This window comes from Elephas maximus, chromosome 23, assembly GCF_024166365.1.
Source record: "Elephas maximus indicus isolate mEleMax1 chromosome 23, mEleMax1 primary haplotype, whole genome shotgun sequence".
NCBI classification, from domain to species: domain Eukaryota; kingdom Metazoa; phylum Chordata; class Mammalia; order Proboscidea; family Elephantidae; genus Elephas; species Elephas maximus.
In genome coordinates, this window is record NC_064841.1 from 9,028,530 (window position 1) to 9,042,319 (window position 13,790).

The following is a 13,790-nucleotide window of genomic DNA, read 5'->3' on the forward strand; positions in this document are numbered from 1 at the left end:
GAGTACGGCCCATCCAACACATTGGTTGCATGTCATGAAATAGCCTTTTTTTTGTTTTTGAGCACTTAAAAATGTATAAACCATACTTAGCTTGCAGGCCATCCATAAACAGATGGCAGGCCAGGTTTCACCAACCCCTGATCTAGCCCAATCTTCTCATCTCTTTTCTTGAGAATTAAACCAAGGACCAGAGACGTGAATTGAGTCACCCAAAATCACACAGCAAGTTGACAGTGGAGGCCAAATTAGAACCCAAACCTTCTTCCCTTAAAATGTACAAGTGAGCAGAATACCTTACTTTGCAAGAACAACATACTCAAGAGCCATTTGAAAGACCAAAGCCAAAGAACCAGAGCTTGTACTCAAAGCGGTATAGATATGTAATGACAACAGAGAACCTGACTGCAGCACCCGTTTCCTAGTAACCACGGCCTCTCTGATGAAAGATTGCTCCGATGCGTTATTTATAACTTATTTCCCAATAGGGAGAGTGAGTGATTTGTTTATATTTAGTTACAAGGGCCCGGGAAATCCTGGTCTACCATCTTAGGAAAGACACAAACCTTACAGCCACAGTCGCCGGGAGAAGGGAGAAAGCAAAGAAAGCTACAATGTGCAGTGTTGTTCCTGTTACTAACAACACGGGTCACATATAGCAATTACTGACCACCTGACATAAGTAACAGATGGTGTGTGGGGCCACCGGGAGCAAACGGACAGATTCCCATTTATACTCTAAGGAGGCAGTCGTTATAGAAAACCTTTTCACGCTGTGTTCCTTACCCAGAGCATCTGTTAATTTCGCCTGCTGTTTTGACACTCTTACATTACATTGCTCCTGTTTCCTAGAATTAGGAAGCTGAGAATGAATTCTGCTGCCTCCGAAAGCAGCTTTCTTGGCTCCATAGAACACTGGACTATTTGAAGTCCAGGAAGAGAGCACAAAGCACTATAAAGCCACAAAGAGCCTATAAATAGAAGGCTCATGGGCCTCAGTCAAGAGGTCCCAGGCGGAGTTAGGTGGAATTGACAGATTGTGCCCAAGTCAGAGGGCAGAAGCGCTGGAGGGGTTTTCTAGAGATTACCTGCAGTCTTCCAACCTCTTCTTCTACCTTCTTAGGACCAGAGAAGCTAAGTGACTTCAAGAAAATCACACAGCAAATCCACTGAATATTAGAACCCGTATCTGGTTACTCGCTGCCCGGTGAGCTTCCTGTTGCCTAGGCAGCTTCTAAAACAAGGTGGAAGATACCTCAAAACAGGCAGGCTGACAGCCGTGAAATGCTAACATGGTGAATCACAGCAGAGCCTTCACCTCCTTCCGCACACAAATATAAATGGACAATTACGTGTCACCGCACACCGGAAGCAGCAGGAAAGCAGGCATTTGTTAAGAGAACGGGAAACAAAAAGACCACGGGCCACAGGCTGTCCAGTGGATGACTGCAGACCCATGACTTGCAGAATGTGGTTTTAGGTTTAGTGGGTAACCCAGGGCTCTGGAGGAGCAAGGGGGTGTCCGTTCCTTGGACAAAAGGAATGAGCAATTGCTCAGGAATGTTGGGTGGCCTGTTTGAAGCAACAGTTTTCTTTGTCCTTGTCGCTCATTCAGAAAGGAATATTGGGGTTTGGGGTGTATTTTTCATTATATGTGGAGTTAGAGATAAAGACATATATATATATCTATATATAGATACATTTTATATCTGTCTGTGTAAATACAAGGAGTCCTGGTGGTACAGTGGTTACGCACTCGGCTGTTAACCGGAATGTCGGCAATTTGAATCCAGCAGCAGCTCTGCGGGAGAAAGATGTGACAGTCTGCTTCCATAAAGGTTCACAGCCTTGGAAACCCTATAGGGCAGTTCTCCTCAGTCCTACAGGGTCACTATGAGTGGGAATCAACCCGACAGCGACAGATTTTGTATATACAGTAAGCAGCTACATATCGATGGTAATGATATCCAGTATTATTTTAGGAGAAAATAGGATCCTAAATAGGATCTCAGTTCCCCCACCATCACACCCCATGTAGCCCACAAGCATGCAAGATCAGTCATAAGTGCCAAGGCAACAAGAAAGAAGTGGCAGAAGGTAGCTGGCTGGGAGAAAAATGTAAAACAAAATTCCAGCTCAAAAAGAGAGACCAGATTTGCTGACCTGACAGAGACTGGAGAAACCCTGAGAGTATGCCCCCCGACACCTTTGCAGCTCAGTAATGAGGTCGCTCCTGAGGTTCACCCTTCAGCCAGAGATTGGACAGGCTCATGGAACAAAACAAAACAGCCCTGGGGCGGGGACTGGAAGGCAGGAGGGAACAGGAAAGCTGGTAATAGGGAACCCAAGGTTGAGAAGGGAGAGGGTTGACATGTTGTTGTGTTGTTAACAAATGTCATACAACAATGTGTGTACTGTTTGATGAGAAACTAGTTTGTTTCTTCATCTAAAGTTCAATAAATAAATAAATATTTTTTAAAAAGGAAGGTAGATGGCTGACCACTTGTATGGGATATGGTCTTACAGGAGGTTGACTAGATGGCTTCTGTGCTCCCTGCAGCAATGACAGTCTGTGACTTCACAGGAGTAGACCACACATTCTCAGAAGTCTCTCTTACGTTCTGCTTGTTCTTCCTTGGACTGCAGGTCTAGTACTTTTATCCAGACTTCAGAAGAACACGATGAGCCTTTTTTGGCTTGCAAACATCCATTCCCATTCTGGTACGAGCATTTCAACTTGCCATTGGGAAGCCTCTCTTCCTCACCCTCAGTCCATGTGGTTCAGGGGGATCTGGCTTCATTCTCAGCTCTAACAGTAAGCAGATGAGCCAGACCTGACCAATCAAAGCTTTCCATTGCTGTGGCCACAGAGATTGGCTCAGGGATGGACCAGTGACCCAATGAAAATCAACCCTGGGATTTTGCTGGAGCTACTCGGAAAGGTAGGGGGAAGGTCTTCTTTCTCCTGGGGTGGCTTAGCTGGTAAAGGTAAGCCTGGAGTGGCAATCTTTTCTTCCACAAGAGAGTCTCCCACACTGAGGAAAGCAAGCCCAGACTTGGAGAGAGACTACACACGACAATATCATTTGAGCTTCTGTATCCAGTTGTTTTTTATCCAGTTGTATCTAAACTGAATTTCTCCCTTGAAATGAAATGAGACACTAAGTTCTCTTTTTACTGGAACAGCTCAAATTGAGTTTCTGTTGCTTAAAGTCAAGTGCTGATTAAGCCAGAGAAACAAAATAAAATGGAAGAAAAGCCCTATAGCAATAACTCACCCCGTCTGCATAGTGCTCTTCAGTTAACAGGGTCCTTCTATCCTCCTGAGTCTCGTAGCCCTGAGAGGTCAATGGGCTAGGAATTTTTGTCTCTACTTTGAAAAGAAATAGCCATATCTAAAGGTTATTAAATGCTTGTTATCCTACTGTTGTATGTTGTTCTATGTTTCCTGACCCATGGAAACTCTTAGGTATTAATTAATGAATCCTCAGAGTGACCCATTGAGGTAGTTAATTTTACAAGTATAGAAACTGAGGCACAGAGAGTTAATACGATTGGCCCAAGATGACTGCCAGTAAGTAAGTAGATGTGGTAGACATACACTAGGGTGACCACCAAGTCAGGCCTTTTGTCTCTGGGTGGTGTACAAACTGTGAATGAGCTCAGCTGTGCTTGAAGTGAAAGGTTGCGGGTTCAAGTCCATCCAGAAGCCCCTCAGAAGAAAGGAAAGGCCTGGGGATCTACTTCTGAAAAATCAGCCATTTGAAAACCTTATGAAGCGCAGTTCTACTCTGACACACATGGGGTCTCCACGAGTCAGGGTCAACTTGATGGCAACTGGTTTTGAGTGTGGGTAGAACCTGTGACTTGTTTCTTACCAATTGCATATAGCAAAGGTGAAGAGAATTTGCAGATTTGGTTAAAGTCCTAATCAGTTTGACTTGGTCTTAAAGTTAGTCAAATGGGAAATTATCCTGGGGCATGACCTAATCAAGTGAGCTCTTTAAAAAAGGATTCAAAGAGACTTAAGGCAGCAAAGACTCTCTCCTGCTGGCCTTGAAGATTAGCAAGTCACTATGAATTCTATACTACAAGGAAATGGGTTCTGCCAACAATCATATAAACTTAGAAGACTTGAGCCTCACATGAGATCACAGCCCCAGTAGACACCTTGATTTCAGCTTTGTGAAATGCTGAGCAGGAAACTGGCTAAGCCTTGCCCATACTCCTGACCCATAGAAACTGTGACGTAATAAATAGGTGTTGTTTTAAGCTGCTAAGTTTGTGTAATTTGTTCCACAGCAATAAATAACACAGTAGAGGAGCAAAGATTCCCACCCAGGCAGTCTGACTCCAAAACCCATGCTTTAAATGCTAGATTCCCAAGCCCTGGTGGTACAATGGTTAAGATCTCAGCTGCTAACTGAAAGGTTGGTCGTTCAAACCCACCCAGTGGCTCCACTGGCGATATGCACCCATGAAGAAAGATTACAGCCTTGGAAACTCTATGGAGCACTTCTGCTCTGTCCTATAAGGTCACTATGAGTCAACCGACTTGATGGCACACAACAACAACAAGGACTAGGGCTCACAAGGGACTAAGTGAAAAACCAAAGGCCACATGGCTAGCGACTGAGGGACAGAGCCTGGACCAGGGTCCATGTCTCCTCACTTTAGGATTTTGACTTCTAGCTCTATCCCTGACACGTACGGCAGTTCCTAAATATGTATAAAGGCATAAAAAATAGAACTTTCGAAGAAGAATTTTAACAGCAAGAAAACCTTGGTTAAAGCTTAAGAGCTTTCACATAAGTCATATTTATTACGATTCTATCAGGTAAGTCAAAGGAGGCATGGAGAGTGGCGCTCAGAGACACTAATTTCTCCCAAGTTCCACAGACAGGCATGGTGGAAGCACTGGGATTTGACCCTGGACCTGGCACCCATCTTATTTCCTCTTCACCAAACCACCAAAGAGCAAAAGAAGGAATATATCATCCATCTTCCAGTTTCCTTAAATTTGGCAGAATTCTTTTAGGAAGGAATATAATCAGGAAATTTCCATCTCCACAGAAAGTAGAACTGAGAAAATGAATGATAATTAAGCTTAAAGGATTTAACTTAATCCTAAGGAAGCGCTTTCCTGGGGTAAGGTTAATTAAACACTAACAAGATTTTGTTTAAAAAAAAAAATCAAAAGGCTCTAAAACTCTGCTTCCGGATTTCCATTTATGAAGTAACATATGAAAAAAGTGAGAAAAAATTGGGGGGATGGGGGTAATTTTGCAAGCTAGTCAAAATAGTTGCAAGCCCAGAGTTTTTAATTTGACTTTCAGGGCAAATTGAGTACATGATTCTGAAGATCAGACACAATTTTCTGCGAAACCATAGCAAACGTTAATAACATTAAACTCTTATATACTAATTTCAAGATTTGAAAACTTATGGATTGAACTGTGTCCCCCAGAAATGTGTGTCAACTTGCCTAGGCCATGATTCCCAGTATTGTGTGATTGTCCGCCATTTTGTCATCTGATGTGATTTTCCTATGTGTGGTAAATCCTACCTCTGTGATGTTAGTGAGGCAGGATTAGAGGCAGTTATATTAATGAGGTAGGACTCAATCTACCAGATTAGGTTGTGTATTGAGTCAATCTCTTTTGAGATATAAAAAAGAGAAGCGAGCAGAGAGACAGGGGAACCTCATACCACCAAGAAAGCAGCGCTGGGAGCATAGCGTGTCCTTTGGACCCAGGGTCCCTGCTCCTGAAAAGCTCCTAGACCAGGGGAAGATTGATGACAAGGACTTTCCCCCAGAGCCGACAGAGAGAGAAAGCCTTCCCCTGGAGCTGGCACCCTGAATTCAGACTTCTAGCCTCCTAAACCGTGAGAGAATAAAATTCCTCTTGTTAAAGCCATCCACTTCTAGTATTTCTGTTAAGCAGCACTAGGTAACTAAGATAAAATGTATAATAGCTTTTCTCAAGAAATTATTGATATTATTTTTCAAAAACTATCAACAAAGAAAGAAAACGGATTGGGGTACAGATTTCTATACTGACATAATGCATTTCCTTTATAGGTGAATAAATTCGGACCCTCCACCCCGCTGCATAGCTACAGAAACCCTCCTACTTTATACTTACGCTTTCCTTTGCTGCTGCAGACCCATTGCTGCCCGAGACCCTATGTTCAGCCCCAGTCCTTTGCTGCATGATTGGCAGTCATGGGACAGAGCTTTGGGTGACTTTATATGCCATGGGATATGGACAAGGTAAATGTGGAACAAAGCAACCCCAAATTACACATATCACTGTACCCCCGCCTCCTTCCTCCTACCTGTCCAGGATCCCCCAATCTCATCTTTCCTTCTCACCCTCTTCTTACAGCAAAGAACCTGCCCCAGATTTTTGATATAATACTCAAGAGAGTGGTAGCTTCCTTTGCCTGTAGCTGAATTACATTCTCAGCTCTTGGTGTATACCAGAAATCAGCCTTCTCCATCTGTAGAATCTTCGTCAGCATCTAACTGAAAAGAGAGAGGAGGGTAAGGAACCAAAGATGGCACTTTCTTTATTAAAAAGTGAGGGGCTGCAGTACAACAGGTTCCCCTTTATATATGGCCTTTCTGGCCCTGAGTTTGTAGTTCTGCCAACAGGATTTGCTAGGTCACAATCTTACAAAGGGATTGGTTAGTCTGCTATGCAAATAAGGTCTGTAAAACCCTTGCAAGGATTGGACAGTTTACTATGCAAACTAGGTGACTGGCCTACCAAGGGGATTGGTCAGTTTTGCCATCCTGCTAGGCTTAAAAGGGCCACTCCCAGGCTTTTCTGTGCTACCCAGAGAAGGGTCCACATGGCATTGTCCTGGGTTCCCATTTTAACTCAAAGGGGAAACTTTCACAATGTCCAGAGCCCTTCATGTTCTGCAGATGAAACAGGAGGATGTCCTCAAATGCGTTGCGGCAGGAACCTACTTACATGGCACCAACCTTGACTTCCGAATGGAACAGTACATCTCCAAAAAGAAAAGCGATGGTGTCTACATCATAAACCTGAAAAGGACCTACTAGGAGAATCTTCTGTTGGCAGCTCGGGCCATTGTTGCCATTGAAAACTCAGCTGATGTCAGTGTCATATCCTCTGGCAATACTGGTCAGCAGACTATGCTGAAGTTTGCTGCTGCCACTGGAGCCACTCCTATTGCTGGGCACCTCACTCCTGAAACCTTCACTAGCCAGGTTCAGGCAGCCTTCTGGGAGCCACATCTTCTGGTGGCTACTGATCCCAGGGCTGACCACCAGCCTCTCACTGAAGCGTCTTATGTTAACCTGCTCACCCCTGCTCTGTGTCACACAGATTCTCCTCTGTGCTACATGGACATTGCTGTCCCAAGCAACAACAAAAGAGCTCAATCGGTGGGTCTGATACGGTGGATGCTGGCCGGGGAAGTTCTGTGCATGCATGGTCCCATCTCCCGTGAGTACTCATGGGAGGTCATGCCTGATCTCTACTTCTACAGAAATCCTGAAGAGTCTGTAAAGGAAAAGTAAGTCACTACTGAAGAAGCTGTGACCAAGGAGTGCTTTCATGGTAAACAGACTGCTCCAGCTCTTGAATTTACTGCTGCTCAGCCCGAGGTTGAGGACTGATGTGAAGGCATGCAGGTGCCCTCTGTGCCTGTTCAGCAGTTCTCTACTAAAGACTGGAGTGCTCAGCCTGCTCAGAAGATTGGGCTGCAGCTCCCTGCTCAGGTCACTGATGGGTAAGAGCCACTGCTGAGTGGTCTTCAGCTGTTTTTCCAGTCTCTTAGACAGACAGAAAATGGAAATAATGTTGATGAAAAATAAACATCAGTTTCTAGAGAAAAAAGAGAAGAATCAGGAGTAGAGCACATCCTTGTGTTCTTGGACCCAGGGTCCCTGTGCTGAGAACCTCCTGGACCCAGGAGACAGAAAGAGAGCTGTAACACTGGAGATGGTATGAGATAGTGCAAGATGGTATGAGATGGAGAGACCAGTTAGGAAACTGACAGGCCCCGAGCTGGAGTCTGTGCCAGTGAAGTATTTTGCAGGACACCTATGGACAGCAAATTGCAAGCAAAATTGTGAACCCCTGCCCTGTCCTAATCTCCCTGCTTAAAAATGTTTTTCAGACAAACTAGCTGAAACCAGACCCCTTTGCATGTGCTGTGAGACATCAGTGACCTGAAGTTAAACCTGAGCTCTGAGACTCATGCCAAGAAACTAAAAATCACTGGACTTCAGAAGCAGGGGTCCATCTGCTACTTCCATGCTAACTCCTAGACTGCCCCCACAATAAATATACATGCCACTTCCCAGGAATTTACTGAATATGTATGACTTCCCCTTTCCTGTGTAACATAAAAACTTCCTCCAGCCCTTTGTTCGGGGAGAAAGTGCTCCGAGACCAATCTCCTTGTCTCCTTGCTTGCTGCAAGTAATAAACTATGTCTGCTTTCAATCTGCTTGATTGCATTTGGTAACAATGGTATGAGTGGCAAGAATCAGGAGGCCAGTGCAAGACAGCTGCATTGGGCTTCCCATTCCACAGAGCAAGGGGGCTGCAGTGGCCTCACAAACCTGCAGAGCAAGAGAGCTGAGTGCCTTCAGACAGGAGACTTGCTGGCAGAGTGGGTGCCTCCAAGCACTTGACAACAGAGCAAAAAGAGCTGTAACACTTGCCCAAGCCAGGGTGCGGGGGGAGAGCGGAGGTGGGAGGCTGGTGGCAGAGGCCCAAGCGGTGTCCAGCCTGCAGAACTGCCAAGAAAGAGCTGAGACCTGTCTTGGTTGGAAGCTGCCCTGACTGACAAACTCTGTCTCCTGTGTTGTTCCTGTTACTTCCAAGTTGATTCTGATCCCGAGTTGTAGCCTGTTACTTCCCTAATAAACCACATAATTGTGAGTATGGTCTGTGAAATCTGTGTGACTATTGCAAAAATTATCAAACCTAGCAGAGAAGCAGAGAGTGCCAGGGGAGGATGACTGGTTGAAGAGTGTAGGTATAGCTGACCTTGACTTCATAGGAATCAGTTTTGTGCTGATGGTGATTCTCCCTTCTCATCGTGAGTTTAAAGACCTTTCGTCACCACCACTACTACAAACACATCACAGGGGAATGAATTCCAACCTGGGAATAAAAGGAATAAGAGGGACTTGGCAAGGGATGTTCATGAACAAAGATGAAACTTGGCAGTGTATATCAAAAGTCTTTGAAATGCTCATATCATTGGATGCAGGCATTTTACTTCTCAGGATTAAGTCTAAATAAACAATGGGGAGATAAATTAAATAAGGTTAAAATAAACCCTGGTGGCGTAGTGGTTAAGAGCTATGGCTGCTAACCACATGGTCAACAGTTTGAATCTACTTGGCACTCCTTGGAAACCCTATGGGGCAGTTCTACTCTGTTCTACAGGGTTGCTATGAGTCAGAATCAACTTAACAGCAACAAATTTTAAAATAAATGGAGTTATGTACCATGTTCATGGATCAGAAGTCTTAATATGGTAAAGATATTAAATTTTCCCCATTTCATAGGTGAGTAAACTGAGGTACAGAGAAGTTAAACAACTTGTCTGAGGCTGTATCACTAGTGAGAGGTGAAAACATGATTCAGAACTTAGCAGTCTGGCCCCGGAGCTGTGCTCTTAACCACTTTTCTCTCCTGCCTTTCCTTGTCCTCCTACTGCCCCCTAAGCCACTGTCCTCATGGCATTTTCCCCTCTGGGTGTCTGTCTTCTCCACGAGAAATGGCACCAGTCCTGTCTCACTTACCTTGACACCTCCAAGTGCCTGAGCACAGAGGAAATACTCAAAACTTACCAACAAAATGGGTTATTGATAAGTTGTCTAATCACTGGGATTTATGCTTCCAGTTTTGCAGAAGTCTCTGTAAATTAGGACATAGTCTAGCCAATTGGTTGTTTAGCAAAAATGCACAGATTCAATAATGAATTTTAAGAGAAATCATTTTCTTAGCTCTTCCCCTTTCCTAGCTTTAAGCTGTTAAATAATTTAAATGGCAGATCCAGAATTTATTTTTTAATATGGTTTCTAAATAGGAAATTCCAGGCCATTTCTCACTGTTATATTATTTGAGAGCAAAAACCACGTAATCTCTTAATTTTTTTTTTTTCTACACTGGGAGTGCCTAATAAATATGAAATACAGACGCCAACATTAACACTATAAAGTAAGAGAAAACTAGTAAAGGTTTGTTTGTTTTTAAGGATGATTTTTGATTAAAGAAGGGAAATAATGTACAGGATTAGGTTGTATCTTCAGTCGGTCTCTTTTGAGATCTAAAAGAGGGAGTCGCGCAGAGAGGAGAGAGACCTCCTACCACCAAGAATGAAGAACCAGGAGGGGAGCACGTCCCTTGGACTCATGGTCCCTGCTCTGAGAAGCTCCTAGACTGGGGAAGACTGATGACAAGGACCTTCTCCCAGAGCCTGCAGAGAAAGAAAGCCTTTCCCTGGAGCTGGCACCTTGAATTCAGACTTCTAACCTCCTGGGCTGTGAAAAAATAAATTTCTGTTTGTTAAAGCCATCCACTTGTGGTATTTCTGTTATAGAGGCACTAGATAACTAAGACAACACAGTTTTTAGATATCAGCAGGCTAGATCTAGCCCCTTTGGCTATGTATTTCTGTTCGACCAACACCTCCAAGGAGATACCACAGAATAAGGAACTATCACATTTCATCAGCATGATATCTTTTATCAATTAAATTATTCAAGTTTGCTTTGATACAGCTAAGCAATTGTAATCCCTTTGTTTATAAATCTGTGTTTTGTATTAAACATTCATGGCGTCTATACAGTGAACAAAAACACAGAAAGTATTCCACCTCTAATGAAAGTTTAATTATGATCTGATAGCAGGGGCTTACAGTGAGCCCTGAGCGGCAGTTGTGTGGTGTGATCTCCTTGCTGGTCAAAATAGGGGTAACGCGCTTCATCCGGCCATCTGCACCAGCCATCTCTCTTCTCCACGGTTGGAACTCCCTCTCTCAGTCTAATAACTCCTTTCTTTCAATTTCTCACACTATTCAAATGGACAGGGAGGTCTCAGGCCAGGAACAATGCTCCCAAAAGCTGGATTTGGAAGAGATAACCAGGAAAATTTCATTTCTTGACAAATGGAGGGAAATCTTTAGTTATCACAGGTAAGGTGTTGTTTTCTCATTTCTCTAGAAATGAGAGGGTGTTAGAGGGTGTTTAAGTAATCAACTTTTATGTATGCTATGTGAGAAGTCTCGATTATAGATTTACATTTAAAATGCTTCAAGGTATACCTACTTTGTGGAAAGAGACTTCCTCAGAAAGGGTAGAGTTTGGGGGATTGAGGGTGTGACGTTTGAATGAAGTGAGTAATTTACTTGATGTTTTCTCTTTCATTTGTAGGTTGGGAGCCAATAATACAACTCCTCAGGTAATGACTTTTCTCAAAGCCAGTGTGTTTTCCTCTAGTTGCTTCTTCAAACAATCACATTAACAATATAATCTGCATTTATTCCATGCACGTAATGTCACGGGCTTTTAACATGTGAAGACATGCAACTAGAAAACCTCTTCTGAGGATCCTTTCTTGTGCTTTCTTTTTTGTAAAACCCTCTTCCTGCTTTTGAGAGCTAGTTTTCATCATTAAGAGCACCATATGTTTATTATTTTAGAAAAAAAGTAATATTAGACTCTAGAGTGCCTACATTTGTGAAATAACACTAGGTTCTGACAGCCAAGTGCTCCCATGTTCTGAGGAGAGGTAGTTTTGAAAATAGTTACCGTCCTTATTCAGCTTCTGGAAAAAAAAAAAAAAGTTTTCCTTTACCATTTTCAAAAAATAAGGGAAAGATGACTGAACCCCAATTAAAAAAATTTTTTTAATGTGTTGTACAATATAAGATGAAAGATGTCTGACTCTACCTTGGAAAATTTAGGCAATAATGGACTTTGTATTTGAGCTGTTAGTTCAGCCACTGAACAAGCACAACACAAAATATTAAGAGGGATTTTCCTGGCACTAGCATGTTATAACTAGAAGGTCAGCAGTTCAAATCTACCAGCTGCTCCTTGGAAACCCTATGGGGCAGTTCTACTCTGTTGTGTAAGGTCGCCAGGAGTTGGAATTGACTTGAGAGCAATGGTGTTTTTTTTTTTTTAGTATATGATATGATCAAAAGCTCAAATTATTAATACCATAACACCAAAGCATCCTGTTCCAAGTAACCCGTGATCAAAAGTCTTATTTGTGCTTAAACTCTGTTAACCATAGTCTAAATAAGCATCAGGGAGATAATGGTGCTATTTTAGTCTTGGGATTATTGAATGGAGATAGCTGTCATTTGGGGGATAGAACATTCAAAAGATAAAACAATCTTTGAAAGGCAAAAAATAAATAAATACCAAGTTATGCTTTACATAAGGTGGGGGAGAGACCCATTGCCACAAATGTAAAAACTTCCCATTTGATTTGCAAAATGTGTCTTATTCCATGAGTAGTAGTCTGTGATTCGGATGCTGTGTTTCAGAGATAAGAAAGCACCTTCACCTCCAGCAATCCGGAAAAAGAAGGCAATTTCCTTCCTGTTTCAGCTACCGATAGAGCAGGTTTGTTTCATGACATTAGGGTCCAAAACCACATTAGGATAGAGGTTAAATAAATCGGAAGAAGAGCGGACACTCAGCTACATTCAAATGCTGTAAGAATCAGTCAAGAAAAGTTAAAATAGATTTTCGAAAGGTGGGGATTTCTTTTTTTTTTTTTTTTGAGGAAGAATATTATTATACTCAGTGGGGAACGGGAATTTGAAAGAATTAAAAGGAGATAATCTGACTTGGTTTATTGGCCGGTTAACAACATAACGAGAAAGACCTCATAGAGCCTGGAAAGGTTCACTCAGTGTTCATAAAATGTTGTCTTCTCAAAACAAAGAGATAGTGACATTTACATTCTCTGAATGTAATTTCAAGTCAAGGTCTTGATAGCACTAATTATGTTTCCATAGTTACATTTAACCTCTGCAAGTCATAGAAAACTTATGAGAGGCCCCCTTTGACACAGACCCAGAGATTTCCCCCCTCTTTCATTGTTATTTATCACAGTTTTCAGACATCTTTAAAAAGGAGACAACATTTTCTGAATACTGGTATTTCAGAGAAAGAGAAAAGGAGAAAAAAAAGATCATTACCAGCTCTGTATGCTTTGTTTTTGGGGGCAAAATTTTGCACAGAATCATGAAGGCAACCACCTACCTGCTGATGAAACTGAAGATGTAACAGGAATACTTCATCCCAAAGGACAAGGACATTTGCCATCAAATAGCCTTTGTTCTATTCCCAACCCCTCTATCATCTCTTCAAAATTGAATGGCGTGCCTATCTCCCTAGCAATGGTCATGGTAAGTATAGCTTGTCAATTAAACATGAAACGAAACATAATCTTCCCAAAACAACAAGGTTGGGGAATCTTATCTGCTGTCATGTGAGAGTATTATTGAAGATAAGACTCTGGATGGTTGTTACTGGTAAAAAGAGAATAGAATTCAAATGACTTATTTATGGTATTTTTCAAGGACACTAGTGATGTTACAGTCTTTCCCTCCTAAACTCAAGGAGTCTCTGTTTACTCGGTTCTTGGATTTGACAGTTAAAATTGAGGGACTGGGCGAATTAAAAATTCAAATAATTCACTATGTAAAGTAGGATAGGACAGACCTTTTAAGAGGCAGACTGCAGAGGGCTGCAAATGCATAAAACAACGTTGATG

The 13,790-nt window shown here is 42.5% G+C and overlaps 1 protein-coding gene and 1 pseudogene across 1 annotated transcript in view; both read left to right on the forward strand.

Annotated features, from left to right (window-relative positions):
• The first annotated feature begins 6,904 nt into the window (after positions 1-6,904).
• Positions 6,905-7,761, forward strand: LOC126066224 (40S ribosomal protein SA-like; annotated as a pseudogene).
• Positions 7,762-11,077: 3,316 nt separating this feature from the next.
• The window catches only part of MINDY4B (MINDY family member 4B), a 43,168-nt gene continuing 40,455 nt past the window's right edge, over positions 11,078-13,790 (forward strand). Inside the window, exons 1-3 of the mRNA XM_049867842.1 lie at positions 11,078-11,190; positions 11,429-11,456; positions 13,255-13,422. Of these exons, the coding sequence (XP_049723799.1) occupies positions 11,078-11,190; positions 11,429-11,456; positions 13,255-13,422 (309 nt within the window). The remainder of the gene's footprint in view (positions 11,191-11,428; positions 11,457-13,254; positions 13,423-13,790) is intronic.